Raw genomic sequence first — 14,361 nt, forward strand, 5'->3', positions numbered from 1 at the left:
CACTATATCACCCATATTCACCCTAATACAATATTCACCATATCACCCATATTCACCCTAATACAATATTCACCATATCACCCATATTCACCCTAATACAATATTCACTATATCACCCATATTCACCATAGGGTTCTGGTCAAAAGTAATGCACAGAGGCAGGTAGCCTAGTGGTTAGAGTGTAGAGGTGGCAGGTAGCCTAGTGGTTAGAGTGTAGAGGTGGCAGGTAACCTAGTGGTTAGAGTGTAGGGCGGCATCCTCAGCCTAGTGGTTAAAGTGTAGGGACGGCAGGTAGCCTAGTGGTTAGAGTGTAGAGGTGGCAGGTAGCCTAGTGGTTAGAGTGTAGAGGTGGCAGGTAACCTAGTGGTTAGAGTGTAGAGGAGGCAGGTAGCCTAGTGGTTAGAGTGTAGAGGTGGCAGGTAACCCAGTGGTTAGAGTGTAGAGGAGGCAGGTAGCCTAGTGGTTAGAGTGTAGGGACGGCAGGTAGCCTAGTGGTTAGAGTGTAGAGGTGGCAGGTAACCTAGTGGTTAGAGTGTAGAGGTGGCAGGTAGCCTAGTGGTTAGAGTGTAGAGGTGGCAGGTAGCCTAGTGGTTAGAGTGTAGAGGTGGCAGGTAGCCCCTAGTGGTTAGAGTGTAGAGGTGGCAGGTAACCTAGTGGTTAGAGTGTAGAGGTGGCAGGTAACCTAGTGGTTAGAGTGTAGAGGTGGCAGGTAACCTAGTGGTTAGAGTGTAGAGGAGGCAGGTAGCCTAGTGGTTAGAGTGTAGAGGTGGCAGGTAACCTAGTGGTTAGAGTGTAGAGGTGGCAGGTAGCCTACAGTGGTTAGAGTGTAGAGGTGGCAGGTAGCCTAGTGGTTAGAGTATAGGAGGCAGGTAGCCTAGTGGTTAGAGTGTAGATCAGGCAGGTAGCCTAGTGGTTAGAGTGTGCAGAGGTGGCAGGTAGCCTAGTGGTTAGAGTGTAGAGGTGGCAGGTAGCCTAGTGGTTAGAGTGTAGAGGTGGCAGGGTAGCCTAGTGGTTAGAGTGTAGAGGTGGCAGGTAGCCTAGTGGTTAGAGTGTAGAGGTGGCAGGTAACCGGAGTGTAGAGGAGGCAGGTAGCCTAGTAGTTAGAGTGTAGAGGTGGCAGGTAGCCTAGTGGTTAGAGTGTAGAGGTGGCAGGTAGCCTAGTAGTTAGAGTGTAGAGGTGGCAGGTAGCCTAGTGGTGAGAGCAAACCAGACTGAGCTGCTCGAGATAGGTACGTTGCTTAGTGGTTAGAGTGTTGGACCAGTAACTGAAAGGTTGCTGGTTCGAATCCCCGAGCTGACAAGGTAAACATGTCGTTCTCCCCCTGAACAGGCAGTTAACCCACTGTTCCCCGGCAGGCCGTCATTGTAAATAAGAATTTGTTCTTAACTGACTTGCCTAGTTAAATAAAATAAATGTTTTTAAACTACTGTATATAGGGAATAGGGTACCATCTGAGGCACACAAGTGACTGGTGGACTCTTCTCACCTGGGAACAGAGACAGTACGGTCATCAGAGCTCCTACTAGCCTGTTGACGGGAGACACGTAGAACAGGACCTGAGAGAGAGGGGGGGACATACACACAGTCATCTATGGGGAGATAAAACACCTCCAGGGAACTTATGCTCGTTCTGTCCCTCTTGGGGTATAGATATACGATGACTGACGACGTGCTCTCTTGCTGTGAGGTCACTGTGTGTGGTACATGTCATTGGGTTGTGATATGCTGTCGGTGCTAAATCACGTGTTCACCTTCTTCTCCAGCAGAATCAGTTTGAAGAGGATCAGAACCTGGGGGGGGGTAGAGAAGGAGAGAGGAGGGGAGAGTTAAGGAAGCAGGTTAATTAAAGCACAACGATTAAACTACAATCTTTGGCAGATGTTTCCAGGAGGATTTCCCAAATGGCACCCTACACCGTTTATAGTGCACTACTTTCAGACCAGATCCCAAAGGGACCTGGGCTACCGCTCGTCGGGCTACGGTTCTCTGGGCTACGGTTCTCTGGGCTACGGTTCTCTGCTCGTCGGGCTACGGTTCTCTGGGCTACGGTTCTCTGGGCTACTGCTCGTCGGGCTACGGTTCTCTGGGCTACGGTTCTCTGGGCTACCGCTCGTCGGGCTACGGTTCTCTGGGCTACGGTTCTCTAGGCTACGGTTCTCTGGGCTACAGTTCTTCAGGCCACAGTTCTTCAGGCCACAGTTCTTCAGGCCACAGTTCTTCAGGCCACAGTTCTTCAGGCCACAGTTCTTCAGGCCACGGTTCTTCGAGCTACGGTTCTCTCGGGCTACGGTTCTCTGGGCCACGGTTCTCTGGGCACGGTTCTCTGGGCCACAGTTCTTCAGGCCTACAGTTCTCTGGGCTACGGTTCTTCTGGAGCTACGGTTCTCTGGGCTACGGTTCTCTGGGCTACGGTTCTCTGGGCTACAGTTCTCTGGGCCACAGTTCTCTGGGCTACGGTTCTCTGGGCTACGGTTCTCTGGGCTACCGCTCGTTGGGCTACGGTTCTCTGGGGGCCTGGTCAAAAGTAGTGCACTATATAGGGAATAGGGTGCCATTTGGGACTCAACTTAAACCTTTACAAGTCATCTGCTTTTGCCTCAAAACACATGAAATGTACCTTGTGTCGAAAGTGCAGTATTAAATCTCTTGGTGACATACCTGTCGGGAGAGAATGTGAAGAATGTGAAATTTGCCTCAGGGAGGACATTTCTACCACACGTGTGAAAATGTGTCCCAAATTACACCCCATTCCCTATAGAGGGTAACACTTTTGACCACAGCTCCACGGGCCCTACATAGGAAACAGGGAGACATTTTGGATGCCAGCTGAGTGCTCAACATCATGAGAGAAGACCCCCCTTTGAAAAGATGCAGCCTGTTTCTGTAGGCTGGGTTTATCACCATAACAAGTGGCTCAATAGTCACACGTGACAGACATATTTCTGCAGCTAATCTGTTAGAGGCTACAACAATAGACACCTGATCAACCCCACAGATGACCAGGGCCTATAGCCTAACGCAGGGCCTAAAGCCTAACGCAGGGCCTAAAACAGGGCCTAAAGCCTAATGCAGGGCCTAAAGCAGGGCCTAACGCAGGTCCTAAAGCCTAACGCAGGGCCTAAAACAGGGCCTAACGCAGGGCCTAAAGCAGGGCCTAAAGCAGGGCCTAACGCAGGGCCTAAAGCCTAAACCAGGGCCTAAAGCAGGGCCTAAAGCAGGGCCTAAAGCCTAAACCAGGGCCTAAAGCAGGGCCTAAAGCAGGGCCTAAAGCCTAAACCAGGGTCTAAAGCAGTGCCTAAAATAGGGCCTAAAGCCTAAAGCAGGGTCTAAAGCAGGGCCTAAAGCAGGGCCTAAAGCAGGGCCCTAAAAGCCTAAAGCAGGGCCTAAAGCAGGGTCTAAAGCAGGGCCTAAAGTAGGACCTAAAGCCTAAAGCAGGGCCTAAAGTAGGACCTAAAGCCTAAAGCAGGGCCTAAAGCAGGGCCTAAAGTAGGACCTAAAGCCTAAAGCAGGGCCTAAAGTAGGGCCTAAAGCCTAAAGCAGGGCCTAAAGCAGGGTCTAAAGCAGGGCCTAAAGCCTAAAGCAGGGTTTAAAGCAGGGTCTAAAGCAGGGCCTAAAGCCTAAATCAGGGCCTAAAGCAGGGCCTAAAGCCTAATGCAGGGCCTAAAGCAGGGCCTAACGCAGGGCCTAAAGCCTAAAGCAGGGCCTAAAGCAGGGCCTAAAGCAGGGCCTAAAGCCTAAAGCAGGGCCTAAAGCAGGGCCTAAAGCAGGGCCTAAAGCCTAAAGCAGGGCCTAAAGCAGGGCCTAAAGCAGGGCCTAAAGCAGGGCCTAAAGCCTAAAGCAGGGTCTAAAGCAGGGCCTAAAGCCTAAAGCAGGGCCTAAAGCCTAAAGCAGGGCCGAAAGCAGGGCCTAAAGTAGGGCCTAAAGCAGGGCCTAAAGCCTAAAGCAGGGCCTAAAGCCTAATGCAGGGCCTAAAGCAGGGCCTAACGCAGGTCCTAAAGCCTAAAGCAGGGCCTAAAGCAGGGCCTAAAGCCTAATGCAGGGCCTAAAGCAGGGCCTAACGCAGGGCCTAAAGCCTAAAGCAGGGCCTAAAGCAGGGCCTAAAGCAGGGCCTAAAGCCTAAAGCAGGGCCTAAAGCCTAAAGCAGGGTCTAAAGCAGGGCCTAAAGCAGGGCCTAAAGCAGGGCCTAAAGCAGGGCCTAAACCAGGGCCTAAAGCAGGGCCTAAAGCAGGGCCTAAAGCCTAAAGCAGGGTCTTAAGCAGGACCTAAAGCAGGGCCTAAAGCAGGGTCTAAAGCAGGGTCTAAAGCAGGGCCTAAAGCAGGGTCTAAAGCAGGGTCTAAAGCAGGGTCTAAAGCAGGGCCTAAAGCAGGGCCTAAAGTAGGACCTAAAGCCTAAAGCAGTGTATATAGCAGGACACTATGAAGGGTCTATAGCAGGGCACTATGAAGGGTCTATAGCAGGGCACTATGAAGGGTCTATAGCAGGACACTATGAAGGGTCTATAGCAGGACACTATGAAGGGTCTATAGCAGGGCACTATGAAGGGTCCATAGCAGGGCACTATGAAGGGTCCATAGCAGGGCACTATGAAGGGTCCATAGCAGGGCACTATGAAGGGTCCATAGCAGGGCACTATGAAGGGTCTATAGCAGGGCACTATGAAGGGTCTATAGCAGGGCACTATGAAGGGTCTATAGCAGGGCACTATGAAGGGTCTATAGCAGGGCACTATGAAGGGTCTATAGCAGGGCACTATGAAGGGTCTATAGCAGGGCACTATGAAGGGTCTATAGCAGGGCACTATGAAGGGTCTATAGCAGGGCACTATGAAGGGTCTATAGCAGGGCACTATGAAGGGTCTATAGCAGGGCACTATGAAGGGTCTATAGCAGGGCACTATGAAGGGTCTGTAGCAGGGCATTATGAAGGGTTTATAGCAGGGCACTATGAAGGGTCTATAGCAGGGCACTATGAAGGGTCCATAGCAGGACACTATGAAGGGTCTATAGCAGGGCACTATGAAGGGTCCATAGCAGGGCACTATGAAGGGAATGGGTTGCCATTTGAAGCCAGGGAGAATAGCAGAACAGTTTTACCCAGGAACACTTGGGATCCCTCTAGAGCTGTCCCTCTCAGAGAGCTGTTCATGTGTTCATACAACTCCTACAGACGGAGAGAAAGAGGGGGGAGAAGAGAGAAGGGGGTAGAGAGAGAAGGGGGGTAGAGTGAGAAAGAGGGGGGAGAGAGAGAGGAGGGGTCGAGTGAAAGAGAGGAGGGGTCGAGAGAAAGAGAGGAGGGGTCGAGAGAAAGAGAGGAGGGGTCGAGAGAAAGAGGAGGGGTAGAGAGAGAAAGAGGGGTCGAGAGAGAAAGAGGGGTCGAGAGAGAGAGAGGAGGGGTAGAGAGAGAAAGAGGTGGTAGAAAGAGAGGAGGGGTAGAGAGAGAAAGAGAGGAGGGGTAGAGAGAGAAAGAGAGGAGGGGTAGAGAGAGAAAGAGAGGAGGGGTAGAGAGAGAAAGAGGTGGTAGAAAGAGAGGAGGGGTAAAGACAAGGTTCTGAGTTCAATGTTCCACAAACGCGTGAGGTCACACATCATAGAATGAAGTCATTAAAGACTTGGTGACTAAACATCTGACCGTGAAAGAGAGCTGACTGGAAACACTCACCTTCAATATCGAAATCTGTGAGAAGTCCTTCTCCTCAAAGTAGGCGTGTGTGATGAGCTGTAGTTTAGCTTGTAGGAGACCGTACAGAGGCTGGGGAAGAAGGACATCATTGACTAAGTGAAGGGTTGTCACCTGTCGTCTATAATTCAAACTGAATAATGGCTGATTTCACCATTGTGCAACTTCACTGGCTCATTAGAAGAAAAAAATAGCTATATTTAATTTTGATTCCAGGAGGAGGATGTCCACTGACCCAGGGGTCATCGGGGGTGTACGGACAGAGAGGAGGCTGTCCACTGACCCAGGGGTCATAGAGGGCCGGGAGCGTACGGACAGAGAGGAGGCTGTCCACTGACCCAGGGGTCATAGAGGGCCGGGAGCGTACGGACAGAGGGGAGGCTGTCCACTGACCCAGGGGTCATAGAGGGCCGGGAGCGTACGGACAGAGAGGAGGCTGTCCACTGACCCAGGGGTCATAGAGGGCCGGGGTCGTACGGACAGAGAGGAGGCTGTCCACTGACCCAGGGGTCATAGAGGGCCGGGAGCGTACGGACAGAGAGGAGGCTGTCCACTGACCCAGGGGTCATAGAGGGCCGGGAGCGTACGGACAGAGAGGAGGCTGTCCACTGACCCAGGGGTCATAGTGTGACTTTTCATAGAGTGATCCCCAACCCTCTCTCCCTCTTTGTCACATCAGGACACTCACCACTCGACTGAGGACGCACACACTCACCACTCGACTGAGGACGCACACACTCACCACTCGACTGACACACACACACACACTCACCACTCGACTGACACACACACACACACACACACACACACACACACACACACACACACCACACAGGACACACACACACACACACACACACACACACACACACACACGCAGACACTCACCACTTGACTGAGGACACACACACACACACACACACACACACACACACACACAGACACTCACCACTTGACTGAGGACACACACACACAGACACACACACTCACCACTTGACTGAGGACACACACACACACAGACACAGACACTCACCACTTGACTGAGGACACACACACTCTTCTGGACCGTCTCCCTGGTGACGTCAGCCAGACGGACCTTCAGGGACTGAAAAAGAAAAACAACACAACACTGACGCCTGCACCTAATGACATGTCAGGAAACAGGCAGGAAACAGGCAGGAAACAGGCAGGAAACAGGCAGGAAACATAACCACAGAGAAATGAGTAGACTCTACTCTATAGACCAGTGGTCCTCTGTGGACCAGCTGGTAGAGACTCTACTCTGTAGACCAGTGGTCCTCTGTAGACCAGCTGGTAGAGAGTCTACTCTATAGACCAGCTGGTAGAGACTCTGTAGACCAGCTGGTAGAGACTCTACTCTGTAGACCAGCTGGTAGAGACTCTGTAGACCAGCTGGTAGAGACTCTACTCTGTAGACCAGTGGTCCTCTGTAGAACAGCTGGTAGAGAGACTACTCTGTAGACCAGCTGGTAGAGACTCTACTCTATAGACCAGTGGTCCTCTGTAGACCAGCTGGTAGAGAGACTCTACTCTGTAGACCAGCTGGTAGAGACTACTCTGTAGACCAGCTGGTAAGACTCTACTCTGTAGACCAGCTGGTAGAGACTACTCTGTAGACCAGCTGGTAGAGACTCTATAGACCAGCTGGTAGAGAGACTCTACTCTGTCGACCAGCTGGTAGAGAGACTCTACTCTGTCGACCAGCTGGTAGAGAGACTCTACTCTATAGACCAGCTGGTAGAGACTCTACCCTATAGACTAGCTGGTAAGACTCTACTCTGTCGACCAGCTGGTAGAGAGACTCTACTCTGTCGACCAGCTGGTAGAGAGACTCTACTCTGTCGACCAGCTGGTAGAGAGACTCTACTCTGTCGACCAGCTGGTAGAGAGACTCTACTCTGTCGACCAGCTGGTAGAGAGACTCTACTCTGTCGACCAGCTGGTAGAGAGACTCTACTCTGTCGACCAGCTGGTAGAGAGACTCTACTCTGTCGACCAGCTGGTAGAGAGACTCTACTCTGTCGACCAGCTGGTAGAGAGACTCTACTCTGTCGACCAGCTGGTAGAGAGACTCTACTCTGTCGACCAGCTGGTAGAGACTCTACTCTGTCGACCAGCTGGTAGAGAGACTCTACTCTGTCGACCAGCTGGTAGAGAGACTCTACTCTGTCGACCAGCTGGTAGAGAGACTCTACTCTGTCGACCAGCTGGTAGAGAGACTCTACTCTGTCGACCAGCTGGTAGAGAGACTCTACTCTGTAGACCAGCTGGTAGAGAGACTCTACTCTGTCGACCAGCTGGTAGAGAGACTCTACTCTGTCGACCAGCTGATAGAGACTCTACTCTGTAGACCAGCTGGTATAGAGACTCTACTCTGTAGTACAGTGGTCCTCTGTAGACCAGCTGGTAGAGACTCTACTCTATAGACCAGTGGTCCTCTGTAGACCAGCTGGTAGAGACTACTCTGTAGACAAGCTGATAGAGGATCTACTCTATAGACCAGTGGTCCTCCGTAGACCAGCTGGTAGAGACTCTACTCTATAGACCAGCTGGTAGAGACTCTACTCTATAGACCAGCTGGTAGAGACTCTACTCTGTAGACCAGCTGGTAGAGACTCTACTCTATAGACCAGCTGGTAGAGAGACTCTACTCTGTAGTACAGTGGTCCTCCGTAGACCAGCTGGTAGAGACTCTACTCTGTAGACCAGCTGGTAGAGAGACTCTACTCTGTCGACCAGCTGGTAGAGAGACTCTACTCTGTCGACCAGCTGGTAGAGAGACTCTACTCTGTCGACCAGCTGGTAGAGAGACTCTACTCTGTCGACCAGCTGGTAGAGAGACTCTACTCTGTCCACCAGCTGGTAGAGAGACTCTACTCTGTCCACCAGCTGGTAGAGAGACTCTACTCTGTCCACCAGCTGGTAGAGACTCTACTCTGTCCACCAGCTGGTAGAGAGACTCTACTCTGTCCACCAGCTGGTAGAGAGACTCTACTCTGTCCACCAGCTGGTAGAGAGACTCTACTCTGTCCACCAGCTGGTAGAGAGACTCTACTCTGTCCACCAGCTGGTAGAGAGACTCTACTCTGTCCACCAGCTGGTAGAGACTCTACTCTGTCCACCAGCTGGTAGAGAGACTCTACTCTGTCCACCAGCTGGTAGAGAGACTCTACTCTGTCCACCAGCTGGTAGAGAGACTCTACTCTGTCCACCAGCTGGTAGAGAGACTACTCTGTCCACCAGCTGGTAGAGAGACTCTGTCCACCAGCTGGTAGAGAGACTCTACTCTGTCCACCAGCTGGTAGAGAGACTCTACTCTGTCCACCAGCTGGTAGAGAGACTCTACTCTGTCCACCAGCTGGTAGAGAGACTCTACTCTGTCCACCAGCTGGTAGAGAGACTCTACTCTGTCCACCAGCTGGTAGAGAGACTCTACTCTGTCCACCAGCTGGTAGAGAGACTCTACTCTGTCCACCAGCTGGTAGAGAGACTCTACTCTGTCCACCAGCTGGTAGAGAGACTCTACTCTGTCCACCAGCTGGTAGAGAGACTCTACTCTGTAGACCAGCTGATAGAGAGACTCTACTCTGTCCACCATCTGGTAGAGAGACTCTACTCTGTAGACCAGCTGATAGAGAGACTCTACTCGGTAGACCAGCTGATAGAGACTCTACTCTGTCGTACAGTGGTCCTCTATAGACCAGCTGGTAGAGACTCTACTCTATAGACCAGCTGGTAGAGACTCTACTCTATAGACCAGCTGGTAGACTCTACTCTATAGACCAGCTGGTAGAGACTCTACTCTGTAGACCAGCTGGTAGAGACTCTACTCTGTAGTACAGTGGTCCTCTGTAGACCAGCTGGTAGAGACTCTACTCTGTAGTACAGTGGTCCTCTGTAGACCAGCTGGTAGAGACTCTACTCTGTAGACCAGCTGGTAGAGACTCTACTCTGTAGACCAGCTGGTAGAGACTCTACTCTGTAGACCAGCTGGTAGAGACTCTACTCTGTAGACCAGCTGGTAGAGAGACTCTACTCTATAGACCAGCTGGTAGAGACTCTACTCTGTAGTACAGTGGTCCTCTGTAGACCAGCTGGTAGAGACTCTACTCTGTAGACCAGCTGGTAGAGACTCTACTCTGTAGACCAGCTGGTAGAGACTCTACTCTGTAGACCAGCTGGTAGAGACTCTACTCTGTAGTACAGTGGTCCTCTGTAGACCAGCTGGTAGAGACTCTACTCTGTAGACCAGCTGGTAGAGACTCTACTCTGTAGACCAGCAGGTAGAGACTCTACTCTGTAGTACAGTGGTCCTCTGTAGACCAGCTGGTAGAGACTCTACTCTGTCGACCAGCTGGTAGAGACTCTACTCTGTCGACCAGCTGGTAGAGACTCTACTCTGTCGACCAGCTGGTAGAGACTCTACTCTGTCGAACAGCTGGTAGAGACTCTACTCTGTAGTACAGTGGTCCTCTGTAGACCAGCTGGTAGAGACTCTACTCTGTAGACCAGCTGGTAGAGACTCTACTCTGTAGACCAGCTGGTAGAGACTCTACTCTGTAGACCAGCTGGTAGAGACTCTACTCTGTAGTACAGTGGTCCTCTGTCGACCAGCTGGTAGAGACTCTACTCTGTCGACCAGCTGGTAGAGACTCTACTCTGTCGACCAGCTGGTAGAGACTCTACTCTATAGACCAGCTGGTAGAGACTCTACTCTATAGACCAGCTGGTAGAGACTCTACTCTATAGACCAGCTGGTAGAGACTCTATAGACCAGCTGGTAGAGACTCTACTCTATAGACCAGCTGGTAGAGACTCTACTCTGTCGACCAGCTGGTAGAGAGACTCTACTCTGTCGACCAGCTGGTAGAGAGACTCTACTCTGTCGACCAGCTGGTAGAGACTCTACTCTGTAGACCAGCTGGTAGAGACTCTACTCTGTAGTACAGTGGTCCTCTGTAGACCAGCTGGTAGAGACTCTACTCTGTAGACCAGCTGGTAGAGACTCTACTCTGTAGACCAGCTGGTAGAGACTCTACTCTGTAGACCAGCTGGTAGAGACTCTACTCTGTAGACCAGCTGGTAGAGACTCTACTCTGTAGACCAGCTGGTAGAGACTCTACTCTGTAGACCAGCTGGTAGAGACTCTACTCTGTAGACCAGCTGGTAGAGACTCTACTCTGTAGACCAGCTGGTAGAGACTCTACTCTGTAGACCAGCTGGTAGAGACTCTACTCTATAGACCAGCTGGTAGAAACTCTACTCTATAGACCAGCTGGTAGAGAGACTCTACTCTGTCCACCAGCTGGTAGAGACTCTACTGTCCACCAGCTGGTAGAGACTCTACTCTGTCCACCAGCTGGTAGAGACTCTACTCTGTCGACCAGCTGGAAGAGACTCTACTCTGTAGACCAGCTGGTAGAGAGACTCTACTCTGTAGACCAGCTGGTAGAGACTCTACTCTGTAGACCAGCTGGTAGAGAGACTCTACTCTGTAGACCAGCTGGTAGAGAGACTCTACTCTGTAGACCAGCTGGTAGAGACTCTACTCTATAGACCAGCTGGTAGAGAGACTCTACTCTGTAGACCAGCTGGTAGAGACTCTACTCTATAGACCAGCTGGTAGAGACTCTACTCTGTCGACCAGCTGGTAGAGACTCTACTCTGTCGACCAGCTGGTAGAGAGACTCTACTCTATAGACCAGCTGGTAGAGAGACTCTACTCTGTCAACCAGCTGGTAGAGAGACTCTACTCTATAGACCAGCTGGTAGAGAGACTCTACTCTGTAGACCAGCTGGTAGAGACTCTACTCTGTAGACCAGCTGGTAGAGACTCTACTCTGTCGACCAGCTGGTAGAGAGACTCTACTCTGTCGACCAGCTGGTAGAGAGACTCTACTCTGTCGACCAGCTGGTAGAGAGACTCTACTCTGTCAGACCAGCTGGTAGAGACATGAGGGGAACCAACCTTAGCTTCTATTTGGCGATAGCAGGAGACTCTACTCTATAGACCAGCTGGTAGAGACATGAGGGGGAACCAACCTTAGCTTCTATTTGGCGATAGCAGGAGACTCCGTACACACACTTCACATCTGCTCCAGCGAGAGGAGGGAGGTGGAAGAACACGGTGTCTGAGAAACAACAAAACAACAAATCACAGCATGAGCCGCTATTTTCCGGGTCCACCTGCAATAACATGCGTTTGTTTTCACCTGCTAAACGTACACGAATGCACTGCCTGTAAGAGTTATACAACTCTCTCTGATCTGAGATCTGTCGTAACGTGGTCCTTAGTTAATTAGCCAACAAAAAAAACAAAAATCACATCCTCCATAAAAAAAATCACATCCTCCATAAACTGATGGGATGGAAGGAGGAGCACGTGATTCCAAACATTTGACAGTTATTATTACGGCTACATAAGGCTACATAAGGTTACATAAGGCTACATAAGGCTACATAAGGGTACATAAGGCTACATAAGGCTACATAAGGTCACATAAGGTTACATAAGGTCACATAAGGCTACATAAGGTTACATAAGGTTACATAAGGTTACATAAGGTTACATAAGGTTACATAAGGCTACATAAGGTTACATAAGGGTACATAAGGCTACATAAGGTTACATAAGGTTACATAAGGTCACATAAGGTCACATAAGGTCACATAAGGTTACATAAGGTTACATAAGGCTACATAAGGCTACATAAGGCTACATAAGGTCACATAAGGTCACATAAGGCTACATAAGGTTACATAAGGCTACATAAGGTCACATAAGGTTACATAAGGCTACATAAGGCTACATAAGGCTACATAAGGTTACATAAGGTCACATAAGGTTACATAAGGTCACATAAGGTTACATAAGGTTACATACGGCTACATAAGGTCACATAAGGTTACATAAGGCTACATAAGGCTACATAAGGCTACATAAGGCTACATAAGGTCACATAAGGTTACATAAGGTCACATAAGGTCACATAAGGTCACATAAGGGTACATAAGGTTACATAAGGCTACATAAGGCTACTGCAACGACGCTGTCGGTGTGATGGAGGAGTCAGACTTACAACAACAACAGAGGGGGAAGATGATAACATTAGAAAGGCACTAGACTACATCTGTAATGGATCATGTGGATGTATCTGAGGATCTATGGAAATGTCAGTCAATTAGATCAGAGAATCTGGGGTTCGGACTTGGATCAGGAGGCCAGTGGCCATGACGACGGTAAGAGACGGAGTGTTTTTTTTCCTAATGTTGCTAAGGCATCCTCCAGTCTCAGAGCTACAGTCAGGGACACAGACTGCAACCAAGGACCCGTCTCCGTGACTGTAACCAAGGACCCGTCTCCGTGACTGTAACCAAGGACCCGTCTCCGGGACTGTAACCAAGGACCCGTCTCCGGGACTGTAACCAAGGACCCGTCTCCGGGACTGTAACCAAGGACCCGTCTCCGGGACTGTAACCAAGGACCCGTCTCCGGGACTGTAACCAAGGACCCGTCTCCGTGACTGTAACCAAGGAGCCGTCTCCGTGACTGTAACCAAGGAGCCGTCTCCGTGACTGTAACCAAGGAGCCGTCTCCGTGACTGTAACCAAGGAGCCGTCTCCGTGACTGTAACCAAGGACCCGTCTCCGGGACTGTAACCAAGGACCCGTCTCCGTGACTGTAACCAAGGACCCGTCTCCGGGACTGTAACCAAGGACCCGTCTCCGGGACTGTAACCAAGGACCCGTCTCCGTGACTGTAACCAAGGACCCGTCTCCGTGACTGTAACCAAGGAGCCGTCTCCGTGACTGTAACCAAGGAGCCGTCTCCGTGACTGTAACCAAGGAGCCGTCTCCGTGACTGTAACCAAGGAGCCGTCTCCGTGACTGTAACCAAGAGCCGTCTCGGGACTGTAACCAAGGAGCCGTCTCCGGACTGTAACCAAGGAGCCGTCTCCGGGACTGTAACCAAGGAGCCGTCTCGGGACTGTAACCAAGGAGCCGTCTCCGGGACTGTAACCAAGGAGCCGTCTCGGGACTGTAACCAAGGAGCCGTCTCGGGACTGTAACCAAGGAGCCGTCTCCGTGACTGTAACCAAGGAGCCGTCTCCGTGACTGTAACCAAGGAGCCGTCTCCGTGACTGTAACCAAGGAGCCGTCTCCGTGACTGTAACCAAGGAGCCGTCTCCGTGACTGTAACCAAGGAGCCGTCTCCGTGACTGTAACCAAGGAGCCGTCTCCGTGACTGTAACCAAGGAACCGTCTCCGTGACTGCAACCAAGGAACCGTCTCTGTCAGCAACAAGGCCAGAGACAGGTCGGGGCAGACAAACTGGACGGCACAGTACAGCTAGCTCTGGTCCAGGGCGTTACTCGCGTCTCACTGACCCTGAGCCTTTAGCGTCAGCAAGCAGCATGTAACACCCTGGACCAGAGCAACAGCACAGCCAAAGGACACATGAAGAGCCACACAGCTGTAGTCTACTAGCTTCCTCTCCTCAGCAGCACGATGCACTGCCCTGCTCTACTCCAATGAACTGTGCCATCCCATGCATGAGTCTCATGTTGCCGTTGCTCCTGTAGCCCGACTGCAGTGAATCACTCCCTAATCAAAATGTACTGCGTCGGTGAGGTTAATGCACCCGGCCAACAAGCAGCCAGTG

At 51.1% G+C, this 14,361-nt stretch overlaps 1 protein-coding gene across 1 annotated transcript in view; it reads right to left on the reverse strand.

Moving 5' to 3' along the window:
• Positions 1-14,361, reverse strand: part of LOC118378129 (late secretory pathway protein AVL9 homolog) — a 39,422-nt gene that overhangs the window by 16,990 nt on the left and 8,071 nt on the right. The window contains exons 3-9 of the mRNA XM_052484027.1: positions 11,742-11,830; positions 6,712-6,783; positions 5,661-5,750; positions 5,096-5,162; positions 2,619-2,659; positions 1,753-1,791; positions 1,488-1,557 (exon numbers count right to left, since the gene is read on the reverse strand). Coding sequence (XP_052339987.1) covers positions 1,488-1,557; positions 1,753-1,791; positions 2,619-2,659; positions 5,096-5,162; positions 5,661-5,750; positions 6,712-6,783; positions 11,742-11,830 — 468 coding nt within the window. The remainder of the gene's footprint in view (positions 1-1,487; positions 1,558-1,752; positions 1,792-2,618; positions 2,660-5,095; positions 5,163-5,660; positions 5,751-6,711; positions 6,784-11,741; positions 11,831-14,361) is intronic.

This window comes from Oncorhynchus keta, chromosome 28, assembly GCF_023373465.1.
Source record: "Oncorhynchus keta strain PuntledgeMale-10-30-2019 chromosome 28, Oket_V2, whole genome shotgun sequence".
In the NCBI taxonomy this organism is placed as follows: domain Eukaryota; kingdom Metazoa; phylum Chordata; class Actinopteri; order Salmoniformes; family Salmonidae; genus Oncorhynchus; species Oncorhynchus keta.